This window comes from Leucopleurus acutus (assembly GCF_964270905.1).
Source record: "Leucopleurus acutus genome assembly, chromosome: 3".
In the NCBI taxonomy this organism is placed as follows: Eukaryota; Metazoa; Chordata; class Mammalia; order Artiodactyla; family Delphinidae; genus Leucopleurus; species Leucopleurus acutus.
Window position 1 is genome coordinate 83,401,887 of NC_139145.1, and position 14,475 is coordinate 83,416,361.

Below are 14,475 nucleotides of genomic sequence, written 5' to 3' on the forward strand. Positions count from 1 at the left end.
CTTTTTAAAAACTGACCCTGTATCCTGCAACCTCGTTAAACACACTAATTAGTTCTAGTAGCTTTTGGTAGTGGATAGCTAATAACTTTGCCTTCCCCAGAATGCTTATTCTGGTAATATTACTTTGATATCCCTTTAGAGGATCATTTCTCTTCTATTCTTGGTCCATGTGTTTGGGGTGAATATTTGACACAGATTTGGCCAATTAGCATAGTGATTGGTATAGAGATAAGCACATGACCAATTGATCCAATGAGAGTCAATCCTGGAGCTTATGAGGAAACTAGCGAGAAAACGTTGCTTTTTCTAGCTGGTTTAAAGTAGGACGTTACTCATTTCTAATTTAAGTCCATTGTGGTTAGAGAACATACTTTGTATGACCAGAAACATTTTTAAATTTATTGAGATTTCTCAAAAATAGAATTATCATATGATCCAGCAATGCCACTTCTGGATATATTCAAGAGAACTGAAATCAGGATCTCAAAGAGACATGTGCACTCTGTGTTTACTGTATTATTATTCACAATAGCCAAGATACAGAAACAACCTAAATGTCTATCAAAAGATGAATGGATAAAGAAAATGTGGTACATACCTACAATGAAATATTATCCAGCCTTGAAAAGGAAGGAAATCCTGCCAAACACAACACCATGAATGAACCTGGAGAACATTATGCTAACTAAAATAAACCAGTTACAGGAGGACAAATACTGCATCATTCACTTTATGAGGTATTTAAAGTAGTCAAAATCATAGAGACAGAGAATACAATAATGGTTGCCAGGGAACAGGGGGAGTGGGAAATGGAGATGAATAAGTTCTAGAAATCTGCTGTACAACACCATGCCTATAGTTAACATTATTGTATTGCACACTTAAAAATTTGGTGAGGGTAGACCTCATGTTAAATGCTCTTACCACAAGAAAAAATAAATTAATAAATAAATGTATTGAGATTTGTGTCATGGTCCACAAAGTGGTCTATCATGATATTCTGTGTGTACTTGAAAAGAGTGTATATCCTGCTGCTGTTGGTTGGTAAGTTCTATAAATGTTAATTAGGTCAATTTGGTTGATAGTGTTCTTCAAGTCTACAATATATTTGCTGATTTTTTGCTTACTTTTTCTATCAACTATTGAGAGAGAGGTATTGAAATCTGACAATATTGTGAACTTATCCTTTCAGTTCTATCAACTTTCACTTAAGTATTTTGAAGCTCTTTTAATTAGGTGCCTACATATTTAGGATTATGTCAATTGATCCTTGTATTATTACTAACTGCCTGTCTTCAACCCTGTCTTTATAGTCATTGCTCTGAATTCTACTGCCATTCTAGGTTTTTGTTTGTTTGTTTACTAATAGTAGCATGGTATAACTTCTCCCATTTTTTAAAACTTTTAACCTATTTGTTTTCATATTTAAAGTATATTTCTTGTAGGCATCATGTAATTGAGTCTTGATTTTTTTTTATCCAGTCTGACAAGCTCTCCCTTTTAACTGGGATTTTTAGACGTTAATATGATTATTGCTTTTGTTATATTTGAGTCTATCATCTCATTATTTGTTTTCTATTTATTTTGTTTCCATTTGTTATTTCCATTTGTTTTTTCTTTTTTCCTCTTTTCTGCCTTTTTTTGAATTTTTACAAGTCTGGCTAGTGAGAAGAGTTACTATTACTAGCCTTTTATAAGCACCAGGCACTATTCCCTTTAATCCTTTCAGATGGTTCTTTTCCTGACCTCAGGCAGTTTCTGTGCATGCATGACCTGATCGGCACTCTGATGAGTATTCCACGGAGACCGACAGATCTCTGGGGTTCACCTGCTATGCAGTTCTACCCTCTCTGGTCTTCTCTTCTATGAACTCTAGCTGCTCTGGTTTCCCCACTCTAACCTCTGTCTCCTCAACTCAGAAACTTTCAAGTTCTGCTTCAGTTCCCCTCCCTATGCCACAGTCTGGAAACCCTCTGAGGCAGTAAGCTTGGGCAATTGTAGGACTCACCTTGTTTGTTTCCTATGTCTCAGGAATTACTGTCCTTCACCTGATGTCCAGTGTCTTGAAAACTGTAGCTTCATGTATTTTGTCTCATTTTTTTAATGTTGTTTCAGGAAAGAAAGTAAATACGGTCCATGTTACTCCCCATCTTGGTTAGAAGTGCAAGTCCTCACTACCCAATTTTTAAAAATTACTCTAAAACACCAATAATCAAGACTTCAGTATTGGTGAAGGACAAATATATAAATCAATGGGACATAATAGAGAGTCCAGAAATAGAGCCAAAGAAATAGGCAAACTGATTTTTGTCAAAGGTGCAAAGACAATTCAATAAAGGTAAAGTTTTCAACAATGGTGTTGAAACCACTGGACATTCATATGCATTAAAAATAAACCTCAACCTAATATCACATCCTGTACAAATATTAACCCAAAATGGATCATGAATCTAAATATAAGACATATAACTACAGAACTTTTAGAAGGAAACATAGGAGAAAATCTTCATGACTAAGGATTAGGCAAAAGACTTCTTAGATGACACCTAAATCATGATTCATAAAAGAAAAAAACTGATTTTTTAAAAAAAATTTAAAAATACAAAAAATACTGTTATGAGAATTAAAAGCTACAGAGAGAAAAATAAATTTTTAATCACATATCTGACAAAGAACTTGTATTCCAAAAATATAATGAAATCCCCAAACTCAACAGTAAGAAAACAAATGATTTAATTTTTAAATGGTCAAAACACTTAGACAGGCACTTCACCAAAGATGGAGGGTGACTGCTAGAGGCTGAATGTTTGTGTGCCCTCAAAATTCTTATGTTGAAATTCTAATGCCCAATGTGATGATATTAGGAATCTTTCAGGGACCTTTGGCAGGTGATTAGACAATGAGGGCTGAGCCCTTATGAATGAGATTAGTGCCTTTAAAATCCCCTTCTACCATGTGAAGACACAGTAAGAAGTCAGCAATCTGCAAGCAGGAAGAGGGCTTGCACCCAAACTCAACCATGTTGGCACCTTGATCTTGGCCTTCCAGGCTCCAGAACTATGAGAAATAAATTTTGGTTGTTTACAAGCCACACAATTTGTAGTATTTTGTTATAGCATCCTAAAGAGACTAAGAGAGCACATGAAAAGATGGTCAATATTAATAGCCATTAGAGACATACAACTTAAAACGATGATCAGATGCTATCACACACCTAATAGAATGATGAAAATAAAATATACTAGCAATAGTAAGTACTGTCAAGTATGTGGAGCAACCAGGAACTCTAAGACATCGCTGGTAGGAATGAAAAATGGTATAGCCACTCTGGAAAAGAGTTTGGCAGTTGCTTATAAAATAAAATATACACTTACCATATGATCCAGCAATCCCAGTCCTAGGTATTTACTCAAGAAATGGAAACATATTTCCACACAAAATACTGTACACAAATGTTTAGCTGTTTTACTTATAATCACACACACACACACAAAATGGAAAACAATCTAAATACCATTTGACAAGTAAATGGTTAAAAACAAAATGTGGCACATTCTATACAATGGAATACTACTCACGATAAAAAGAAATGAACTTCGATATACACAACTTGGATCACTCTTAAAGGCATTATGATGAGTGAAAGAAACCAGACCCAAAAGGTTACATACTGTATGATTTATTTAAATGATATTCTCAAAAGGAGAAAGCTAGAAATGTCAGAGAACAGACCAATGGCTGGCAGGTGTTAAGGGTATATAACTACAAAGGGGTAGCATGAGGGAGTTTTGGAGGTGATGGAACTGTATCTTGATTGTGGTGGAAGTTACATAAATCTGTACATGTGTTAAAATTCATAAAGCTATACATCTAAGAAAAATTTGATTTTACTGTTTGTTAATTCTAGAAGTTAAATAAATTTTTAAAAAAATTTACAGTAAACCTAACACTGAATGATGACACAACTAATTGGCCAAACAGATATTCTGAGAAGAGTAGGCAGAGTGAATAGCTAAAACTAGTCTCTGATGCTGCAAGGTGCCTGGTATATTCAAGGAATAGTGAGGAGGTCAATGTGGCTAAAGTGGAATGAGCAGAGGAGGAGAGTAGAGTAGAGAAGTTCAGAGATGTAATGGGGGACCAGATCATAAAAGGTGCTTATACCATTATAAGGACTTTGGCTTTGAGCGAAATGGGGAGCCGCTGAAGGGTTTTGAGCAACAGAGTAATATGAACTGATTTAATGTTTTTAAAGGACTACTGATTTCTGTGTTGAAAACAGATTGGTGGCATGAGGAACAGGAGAAAAGGGAAGACATCTTAGGAATGATGGTGGCTCAGTCCAGAGTAGTTATGACACATGTGGTGAGAAACAGCTGGAGTCTAGATATATTTTGAAGGTGAAGCCAAGAAAATTTTCTGATGGATTAGTTTGAGAGAAATAAAGGAATCATGGATGACTCCAAGTTTTCTGGCCTGAACAACCAAAAGAATGAAACTGGCATCAATTGAAAATAGGACAGCTTTAAGTGGAATAGATTGTGGGGAAAGAACTGTAGTTCAATTTTGAATATACAGAATTTGACATTTTATTAGACAGCCAAGTAGAAATTCATTTTTGGCTAGAAAGACCATGATGCATCCAGTGGCCCTGGCTATACTGACTGCACTGTATGGTCCTCTGGGTAGAGAGGAATCATGGAGAATTCAGGAGCATAGTGAGGATCTGTGCTGTGGGAAGCTCATTCAGACTGAGAGGTGTGGCCACTTGTGAATTATGTGTCCAGTTTTTCACCCTGGTGTTGATTCAGGGGTTAAGTTCATTTGACTTATTCCTTAACACTTTCTCTGTCTCAGGATATAAGGTTTTAAATGGTGAAGAATGAGTCTCTGAGCATAAATTCTTAAATGAACATGCCTTTTCTTGAAGTACTCATTTGAGATTATTCTTTCCTTATTGTCTATCTTTGCTGTAATTGGTAGAGTGAAGCTGGGTTGTTCAGTGGATGCAATAATGCAGTACCATCATGCAGTGTCCTGAGAACAAAAGGTCCACGGCTACATATTCTATTAATAAGCAAAGGATTTTATATAAAAACACGTCGGGATTTTCCCCATTCCCCTATCGTAATAAGGCAATTTTTTTTTGAGGGGGAGGTATTGATATGAGGCCATCACCTTCTATTGCAATTTAGTATTCTTCAAAGTGTATGAAATTCATTAATATCTCAAGGGGTATTGTTGATCATTGTTACCTTAGTCCTACTATATAGTGTCAGAAATAACAAAATTTTAATGATTTAACAGAACTTCATTTAATAAGTATGTTTAAAGTTCATCTCTTCCAAAAAACAGCATTTTAATTACATTCAAATTGTGTTCATCTTAAATATCAACAAACTCATCATTTACATACAGGGATATATATTAGAAAACAGATGGAAATTAAAACAACTTCTATTTTTTAGAAGTTCTTACTTCCAAATTAGGACACTGTGAACTGCTAAATATGTACCTAAACAAAATGTATCCATTATCAGAAAACCACAACTTGCTCTAATAGGAAAAGAAGTGTAATACGCATATAGTGGAACATAATTCACATAGGCTTAATTTACAGTTATGTTTCAAAGTATAAAACAAACAAAAATCCTGTACCTACAAATACAGGCAAAGTCACAGCCGACATTTTAAACTAATGCACCAACATATAATGCTCTCCCAGAGAAAGTAGAAGAGTTCCCAAGATTTTATGTTGACCCATGATTTTTCACTTCTTTGTTGTCAAATACAGAAGCAGAGGACTTAGAGTTTTCTTTTTGTCTTTAAATCATATTCATGTTGGTTTTTTGTTACATGGCAATGACCCAACTGCATCATGAGAAGTGCTATCAAACCTGTTCTATTTAGAACTCAGTAACCAAGACATTTCTTTGATTTCTCCCTGTACCTCTATTTCCCTTCAGAAAGCGTCTAAGGAAACTTCATAGACAATTGTGGTAAAGAGAGCAAACCAAATAATTCTGAGATGGCAAAGAAATACATGAGAGTTGGCACTAACATGGGTTTACAAAAAGTTATCCACCATTTATTAAACCACAAATGCAAAAAAAGAGAAATCTTACCTGGAAACATAAGTAGAATAAAAAGTACTAGAAAACAAATAGAAGGCATTTAGAATTGTGGCGTTTGGAGGCTTCAGTTTGGAAGACATAGAGAAACCAAGCTACCAGTAACTGTTAAGAGCATTTCTTTTCAACTTGTATAATTTACTTAAATTTTTAACCTGTCTAAATCAACTTTCTCTAGCCAAAACAAAGAGATCATAATCACTGTTTTTATATCAGAGATGTGTGACGACTGTAATGTAGGAGAAAAGAATGTTTGGGACACATCAGGTTAAAAGAGGTAGCACCAGGAATAAAACTAAGCACTTAATCTGATCTGATCAAAGTCAGGGAGGAATTCTGCCTTTCTTCAATTTTTACTGCATTTCATAGTTGCAAAAAAAGAACATCCTTTCTTTTTTTTTCTTCCTTAATGTGCCTCAGGTTAAAAATGGCACAATGAATAGTCCTTAATCAGCACACATTATTTTTGAAAGGGACATTTTTAGATTTTGGTCATTTGCTTTTCTTTGCTTGTTTTTTAATGATAAATCTTTAGAGTTGACTCTTCTAAAATGTTGCTCAGATGGACAGATATAGTCAGACCTTTCTTAAAAGTAAACAGTTTACTCTACGTTAAAAAAAACACCAATAAGAGTTCTAAGTCAGTGTTTCAAACAAATGAAATGTTTAACTTCAAATTAAGTATGTTTAACTGCTATTGTGTTAAATAATGAAACTAACTCTATTTCATTCAATTATAAACATATTAACAAACATATAATCATTCCCTATGATCACTATAAAAATTAAATTATCCTTTTCTCTTTTATATGAAGATGGTGGTTCTAAAGCAACACTTTCAACCAGAAAAGCCCATTCAGAATAACACACAACCCCATTTCAGTTTTTGGAAGTCAGTGCATTCAGTGGTTATGAGTAGGCATGATGTTCTTCTGAAGCTAAGAAGTCTGGAAGGGTTTAAAAAAAAGAAGAAGAAAAAAAGAAAAGATAAATAATCTGAAAGATATCCTTAATGATCACAAATACTGCCAGTACTCAAAGTCAAGTATGGTATAACCTGAATGTCAATCAGTTGTGGTTTTTTCTCCCAATGAAAGGCGTTCCCATAACTGGAGCAACTGTTCACCAACCTGAGGTTCTAGTTCCTAGATAAACCAAAAGTCAGAATGAACATAAAAAGGACTAGACTGAATTTTTTATCATCAAAACCTATACTGATAAAAATGTAAGAAAATCAAATCAAATTCCATGTTTCTACAAGAACATGCTAAACTCCTATGTTATGCATTGCTCTAATTCTTTTCGTTAAGATTCAGAATTGACTTCCAGATTTCCAAGATTGTAGTTAACCTGCAAATATTGCAACTCTCTGTGACAAAATGGTGAGAAATTTCCAGGGAGTTCTTCTGCAATTTTTTCTATCTGGAAATAATGAATTTTGTTTTCATGGAGATTTAGCAAAAGCACTCAGCTTAAACTTCCAAAGGTTTATGGTGATACTTAGCATATTAGATGTTTGGGGTATTTTTCTCAAGAAACTATCTTGGATGACTATAAGGAATGTGACATTTCAAAATCATTATTATAGAATAAAAATGAAAATATTTTTATATATTTGAAAAGAGCATTTATAGTCCCCTTGTGACATCATGTGCACTTAAAAGGAACCCTAACACTTTTCATATGGTGATTTGAACTGAGTCACACTTGTTCAAATAAAGTATTAGATGTGACCTTAGGCAAGACTAGATAGATTCTCTGAATCTATTTTCTCCTATAAAATATTTGGCTAATAACTCATTTTAGGCCTAAGAATTGAACTACCTCATATAAAGAAGCTAGCCCAGTAGTCAATATATCAATATATGTTAATTTCCATCACCTTAACTAGTTTAAAATACATAGCAGCATCATGAAGGCAAAGCAAAGCATAATAAAAATAAAACAAGCCACAAAAATATTAAAAGGTTATTATTTATGTTATATCATTAGTTAAAGCCATAAAGAACATAGATACTGTTGTTATCCTTAGACTTTAGTGAAATTACTTCAGAATTACACTAGGTTTTGATCATATCTTTAGTTAAACAGGAACCTCCAAGAATTGACTTATGAAAGATTTTATATATGCAATGACAGAGCAAAGTCAAATTTACAAAATGTTAAAAAAAAACAGTGAGCTCTGTCAGGCACATTTGAAAGTAGGCTTTTAACTAGCACTTTTACAAATCTGAACCATTATCTCCCCATGTGCACATAGAATATACAATTTGTATTCTTGCATTTGCTCCTCAAACAAATCACTGAATAACAGCCAAACAAAACAAAAAGAAGAGTGGAAGAAAAATATTAAATGCCATTGCATACCTGCCCATCTCTGCTTATCTGGACTTTCTTGTTGTCATTCCAAGGATTGAGTAAATGGTGTGCAAACTGAAAGGGAAGACTTTCTTTTCGTATCCACTCCACCTTAAACACTCCTCCTAGTCCAGCTGAACCCCAGTCCTGACTCTTCTCCCTTCCTATCTCAGAAGACATTCTAGAAAATCCCTGTGGGTAAAATGAGGGGAAATGGTGAAGGTGAGGATGACATTAAGACTCTGGATTCAATTTATCTGAGAAACTCTGAGTTGTTTTTTTTTTATTTTAAGGTAAAAATGTAATATAAAAATAATATATAACAAAAATCCAGAAAGCCACCCATTGTTTTTTATAAAAAGATGAATTAGCAAATTTTAGAGGAGAGACCAATTCCAGCCTTCTAATATAATTTCAAATACAAACAGATATTTTCTAAATAATATATCATAGTTCTAAACCCACATTTATCCATTACAAATGGATACAATCTAACTTCTGGGTTTTTAATTCCAAAAATGATAATAATATCAAATAATAATTCATTATTTTATAAATTCAGATATACATCAAATAAAGATGAGTTAAGAAACACACTCAGTTTCCTGACAGTCAAAACTAATTTCTTTGGCCTATTTAAAATAAACATTTTATCAAAAAGTCACGCTTCTCATTACTTTTAATCCACCTGAGAAATAGTAAATCTAAAGTTGTCTCAAAAGGAAAAATTGTTTATCTGGAAAAGCTCTGGTAAAACAAGGCAAAAGTAAAGGGATCCCTATACATCATTCCTTTGAAGAGGTGCAATATATTCCTCATCCAAGCACAATGCATTCTTGCATTCCAATGCAATAAAAAGCCAGCTTCTTTTTAACCTCTATGATTTAAATGATCTAATCTGCAAACAGAAGAACAATGCCCTTTTACTGCTTCAGGATGGCTCACCTGGAAATGTCCAGATCCTTGAACAGAAAATATCAAGTAAACCATGCTGCTTTCCCAAAAGGCTCGGTTTAGCTTCCTCTCATTACTAGAGGTTGTAGACCAGATACCCTTCTGTTGAGAAATTTCAAGGTTTCTCAGATTGCTACTCTTCATTATGAAGTATCGAATAGGCATGTTTGGTCTTGGTGAAGGAGATTTTGAGCCCTAAAAAAGGAAGTATAAATTCTTGAAAGGTAATTTGACCTTTCAAAATCAATAGGCTCCATTAAACATCTTCATAAATATATAAACCAAAATATTTTACCAAACAGTCAACAAATGCAAATAGCTCTATCATGCCTGAAAACCTACACAAGGCTCAATCAAAATGAGGTTAAAGAGCCAAAACCAAGCACTCATTGTCAGAGTATTCAAAATCCCTTATCAAGAAAGGATCCTGGGCTTCCCTGGTGGCGCAGTGGTTGAGAGTCCGCCTGCTGATGCAGGGGACATGGGTTTGTGCCCTGGTCCGAGAAGATCTCACATGCCACGGAGCGGCTGGGCCCGTGAGCCATGGCCGCTGAGCCTGCGCATCCAGAGCCTGTGCTCCACAACGGGAGAGGCCACAACAATGAGAGGCCCACACACCACAAAAAAAGAAAGACAGAAAGAAAGAAAGGATCCTGGTTTGCCAACTTTGATTTACACTCCAAATGTACTTTCAGAAAATATTTTAATAAACTTGCGAAGTCTGAAAACAAAACAAAAATTGCTCCAGCTTACCGCCTCGATACAGTTTCCAGGCAATGCGGGAAGGGAAACACAAACAGAATCCAATGGTCTTACTGAATTGCAGACATAGACCTTAGAGTTTAAAGGCCAAGGTAACTAGATTTTCCATGGCAGTGTACTATATAGAAGGAAGCTTCATGGGAAGAGAACTCCCAGGGAACTGCAGAAGGGGTTCCCAGAAGTTTTTGGCTAAGTAGTGACCTGCACATAGGTAAGAAAAAATGACCTGAGGCCAGGAAAGATCCAAAGGAAAAGAGTTCTTAGAGCTCACACACGGTTGGGAATACTTCATCTTATTCCAGACAGAAGAGAAAGAACTTGTAATACATAGTGCATTAGCCCACAGAAGGATCATACCTTAGTACTGGAACTAAATTAGTATCAGAATAAAAACTGCCCTGGATCCACCCTAACACTGCCTAAAAGCAAATCCCGGAAGGATTACACTGACTGCAACTAACTTAACTGTGTATCAGAAAAATGTCTAACACTATTTAAAGAAATACAACAAAAATATAGCAGCCAAACAAAATTTTAAGGAATGCAAACAACAGGAGACTATGACACACAACCAGAAAAAGATTAATCAACAGGAACAGAGTGAGATCTGACAGATGATGATATTAGGAGATAAGAATTTAAAGCAGCTATCCTAAATCTATGTGCTATGTTCAAGAAGGTGGAGGAAACATAAATGTGATGAGTGGGGAAATAGAAGGTATTTTTTTAAAGACCCAAAGGAAGTTCTGGAAATTAAAATATAATATATGAAGTAAAAATACACTAAAAAGAATGCACATCAGATTAAACATTACAAATAAAAATATCAGTGAATTTAAAGATGTAGCAATAGAAATGATCTCAAATGAAGGAAAGAGACAAAAACAACTGAAAAAAATGAAGAGAATATCAGTGACCCGTGGAACAATATCAAGTAGTCTTACATTTGTATACCTAGAGTTCCAGAGAAGAAGGGGGAGAGATGAGATATAAAAAAATATGAAAAATAATGGTGTTAAATTTCCCAAAATTGATGGAAACTATAAATATACAGATTAAACAGGAAATATAAAGAGAACCAGACCGAGTCATATCAAAATCAAATTGCTGAAAACCAGTAGAAAAAGAAAATCTTAAAAGCAGCTAGGGAAAAAAAGACAAATTATATATGGAGAAAGAAAGATAAGAATGATAGTAGACATCTCATGAGAAACTATGTAAACTACTAATATGATAGTATTATAATAATGAAAGAAAATCACTGTCAACCTAGAATTATATACACAGTAAAATATCTTTCAAAAATAAAAGTGAAAAAATTTTCACACAAAAGCTAAAAGAATTCATTTCCTGCAGATCTGTACTTAAAGAAATGTTAAAAGAAGGTTTTCAGCCAGAAGAATATGATCCAAGACAGAAATTCGTGTCAATACAAAAGAATAAAAAGCACAGGAAACTGTAAATATTGAGTAAATATACAGGACATTTTCCTAACTTTTGATAAAAAGATAATTGACTAAATAAAAAGCAATACATTGTGGCATTTATAACATATGCTGAAAAAAAATGTATGAAACCAATAACATAATGGATTGAAGGGTAAAATAAAAGTACATTATTGCAAGGTTCTCAAACTGTAACAGAAAGGGCATAATACTGATTCAGGATACATTAGGGTAAAGTAAAAATGACTTAACTAGTGAATTCTATCAAACATTTAAGGAAGAAACAATACCAAATCTATACATCTCTTCCAAAAAATTGAAGTGGAAGGAACACTTCCCAACTAATCTTTAAGAGTACAGCATTATTCTGATACCAAAACCATCCAAAGATAACATAAGAAAACATAACTAGAGAATAATATCTCTCATAAACAAAGATCCCTCATTTAACAAAATTTTTGATTGAACAAAATCAAATCTAGCAATATTTTAAAAGGATAATAGATTATGACCAAGAGAGGTATAAACATTAGAAAATCAATGAAATCCATTATATTAACAGATCAAAAAAAAAAAAACAGAATTGTATTATCATTTCAATAGATGTAAAAAAAACAAAACACTGAGTATAATTCAATGCTTATTCCTAACAAACCTTCTTATCAAACTAGATCCAAAAGAAAACATCCCACTAAATGGTGGAAGACTTAAGATTTACCCTCTAAGGTCAAGACAAAGAGGAGGGCTCTCAGCATCTTTATTAAATATTTTATTGCAGGTTCTAGCCATAGATATAAGGCAAGAAAAGAAATAAACGGCGTTCACTTTGGAAAGGAAAGAAGTAAAACTACCTTTATTAACAGCATGATTGTCCATGTAGAAAATCCTGAGAAATCTACATAAAAAGCTAATAGAATTAATAAGTGAAGTAAGGTCATAGGATATAGGATAAATATACAAAAATCAAATGTATTTCTATAGGATACCAATGAACTGAAACTTAAAATTTAAAAAGAACAACAGCATCAAAAATATAAACTATTTAGGACTAAATGTAACAAAAAAACTGTAATATTTGAACTCTGAAATTCACAAAACACTGTTGAGAGAAATTAAAGACTATCTAAATAAATGCAGCTATGCTTATGGATTGGAAGACTAAAAATTGTTAATTGTAGATTTTCAAGTTGATCTATAGATTTAGTGCAATTCCACTCAAAATACCAAAAAGTTTTTCTGTAGAAACTGACAAGCTTCTTCTAAGTTTATACAAAAGCACAAAGATTGCAGAAGAGCGAAAACAATTTTGCAAAAGAAGAACACAGTTGGAGAAAAATCATTAACTGATTTCAAGACTTACTAGGAAGCTATTATATAATCAAGTCACTGTAGCACTGGCAAAGGAGAAGTATGCAGATCAATGAAATAGAGTCCAATAAGTAGAAAACATATTTATGGTCAATTGATTCTTGACAAAGGTGCCAAGGTAATTCAATGAAAAAAAGATCTTTTCAACAGATGGCTCTGGAACAACTGTATAGGCAAACACCAAAAAATTATCGTTCACCCACCCATACTATAAACAAAAATTAACTTGAAATTAATTAATTCAAGGTATATGAAATAGATCATATACCTATCAATACATGTAAAAGTTCCAACTGTAAAATCTCTAGAAGAAAGCACAGGAGAAAATCTTGGGTTAGGCAAGGACTTCTCAGGACACCAAAAATATGAACCCTAATACAAAAAACAGATGAAACCAAAATAGAAAAAAATAGATTAAATGGATTTCCATCAATATTTGTTCTTTAAAAGACAACTGAATTGCTTTGCTGTACACCTGAACCTAATACAATATTGTAAATCAACTATACTCTAACATATAATAAAAATTAAATTAAAAATATAAAAAAAAATAAAGTAAATAAGCAACAAGGATACATTGTACAGCACAGGGAAATACAGCCATTATTTTGTAACAACTTTAAGTGGAGTATGATCTATAAAAATATCGAATCACTATGTTGTACACATAAAACTAATATACTATTGTAAATCAAGCATACCTCAATAAAAAATTTTTAAAAACACTCATAAATAAATAAAGTGATGGGTTACATGAGAAAAAAAAAAAAGACACCATTAAGAAAATGTAAATGCAAGCACAGACTACTAGAAAAAATGTTCAAAACATAAAATTAAGACTTGTATCCAGAATATACTAAGAAACGCTTACAACTAAATAAAAAAAGACAACCAATAAACAATGTAAAGAGGTTAACAAAAATTTGCACAGATATTTCACCAAAGAAGATTCAGAAATGGCAAAAAAGCACATGAAATGATGCTCAACATCCTTAGTCACTGGGGAAATGCAAAGTAAAACTACAGTGGAGTATCACTATATACCCATGAGAATGGCTAAAATTAAGAGACTAGTAATGTTAAGTATTGTTATGAATACTGAACAAATGGAATTCTCATAGATTATTGAAGGGAATAGAAAATAGTACAGCTATTTCAGAAAACAGTTGAGTAGTTTCTTGTAAAGTTACACTTACCATACAACCCAACAAACCTACTCCTGGGTATGTACCCAAGATTAGAAAACATATCTACACGTAAAGATTTGTACCTGAATATTATTCATAATAGTCAAAAAGTAGAAATGATCCAAATGTCCATCAATGGTAAATAGATAAACATACTGTGGCATATCCATACAATGGAATACTACTCAGCAATAAAAAGTAATAAACTAATAATACACTCAATAATACAGATGAATTTCAAAAGTGAAATAGCCAGTCATAAAAAGCTAT

The 14,475-nt window shown here is 33.3% G+C and overlaps 1 protein-coding gene across 3 annotated transcripts in view; it reads right to left on the reverse strand.

The window, feature by feature from the left end:
* Positions 1-4,479: 4,479 nt before the first annotated feature.
* YTHDC2 (YTH N6-methyladenosine RNA binding protein C2) overlaps positions 4,480-14,475 on the reverse strand; it is a 73,922-nt gene continuing 63,926 nt past the window's right edge. For 2 of the 3 annotated variants that reach the window (XM_082837280.1, XM_082837278.1), the window contains exons 27-29: positions 9,435-9,638; positions 8,499-8,681; positions 4,480-7,276 (exon numbers count right to left, since the gene is read on the reverse strand). In XM_082837280.1, coding sequence (XP_082693406.1) covers positions 7,196-7,276; positions 8,499-8,681; positions 9,435-9,638 — 468 coding nt within the window. In that variant the 3' untranslated portion in view covers positions 4,480-7,195. The remainder of the gene's footprint in view (positions 7,277-8,498; positions 8,682-9,434; positions 9,639-14,475) is intronic. The other variant, XM_082837279.1, reaches the window with a different exon arrangement.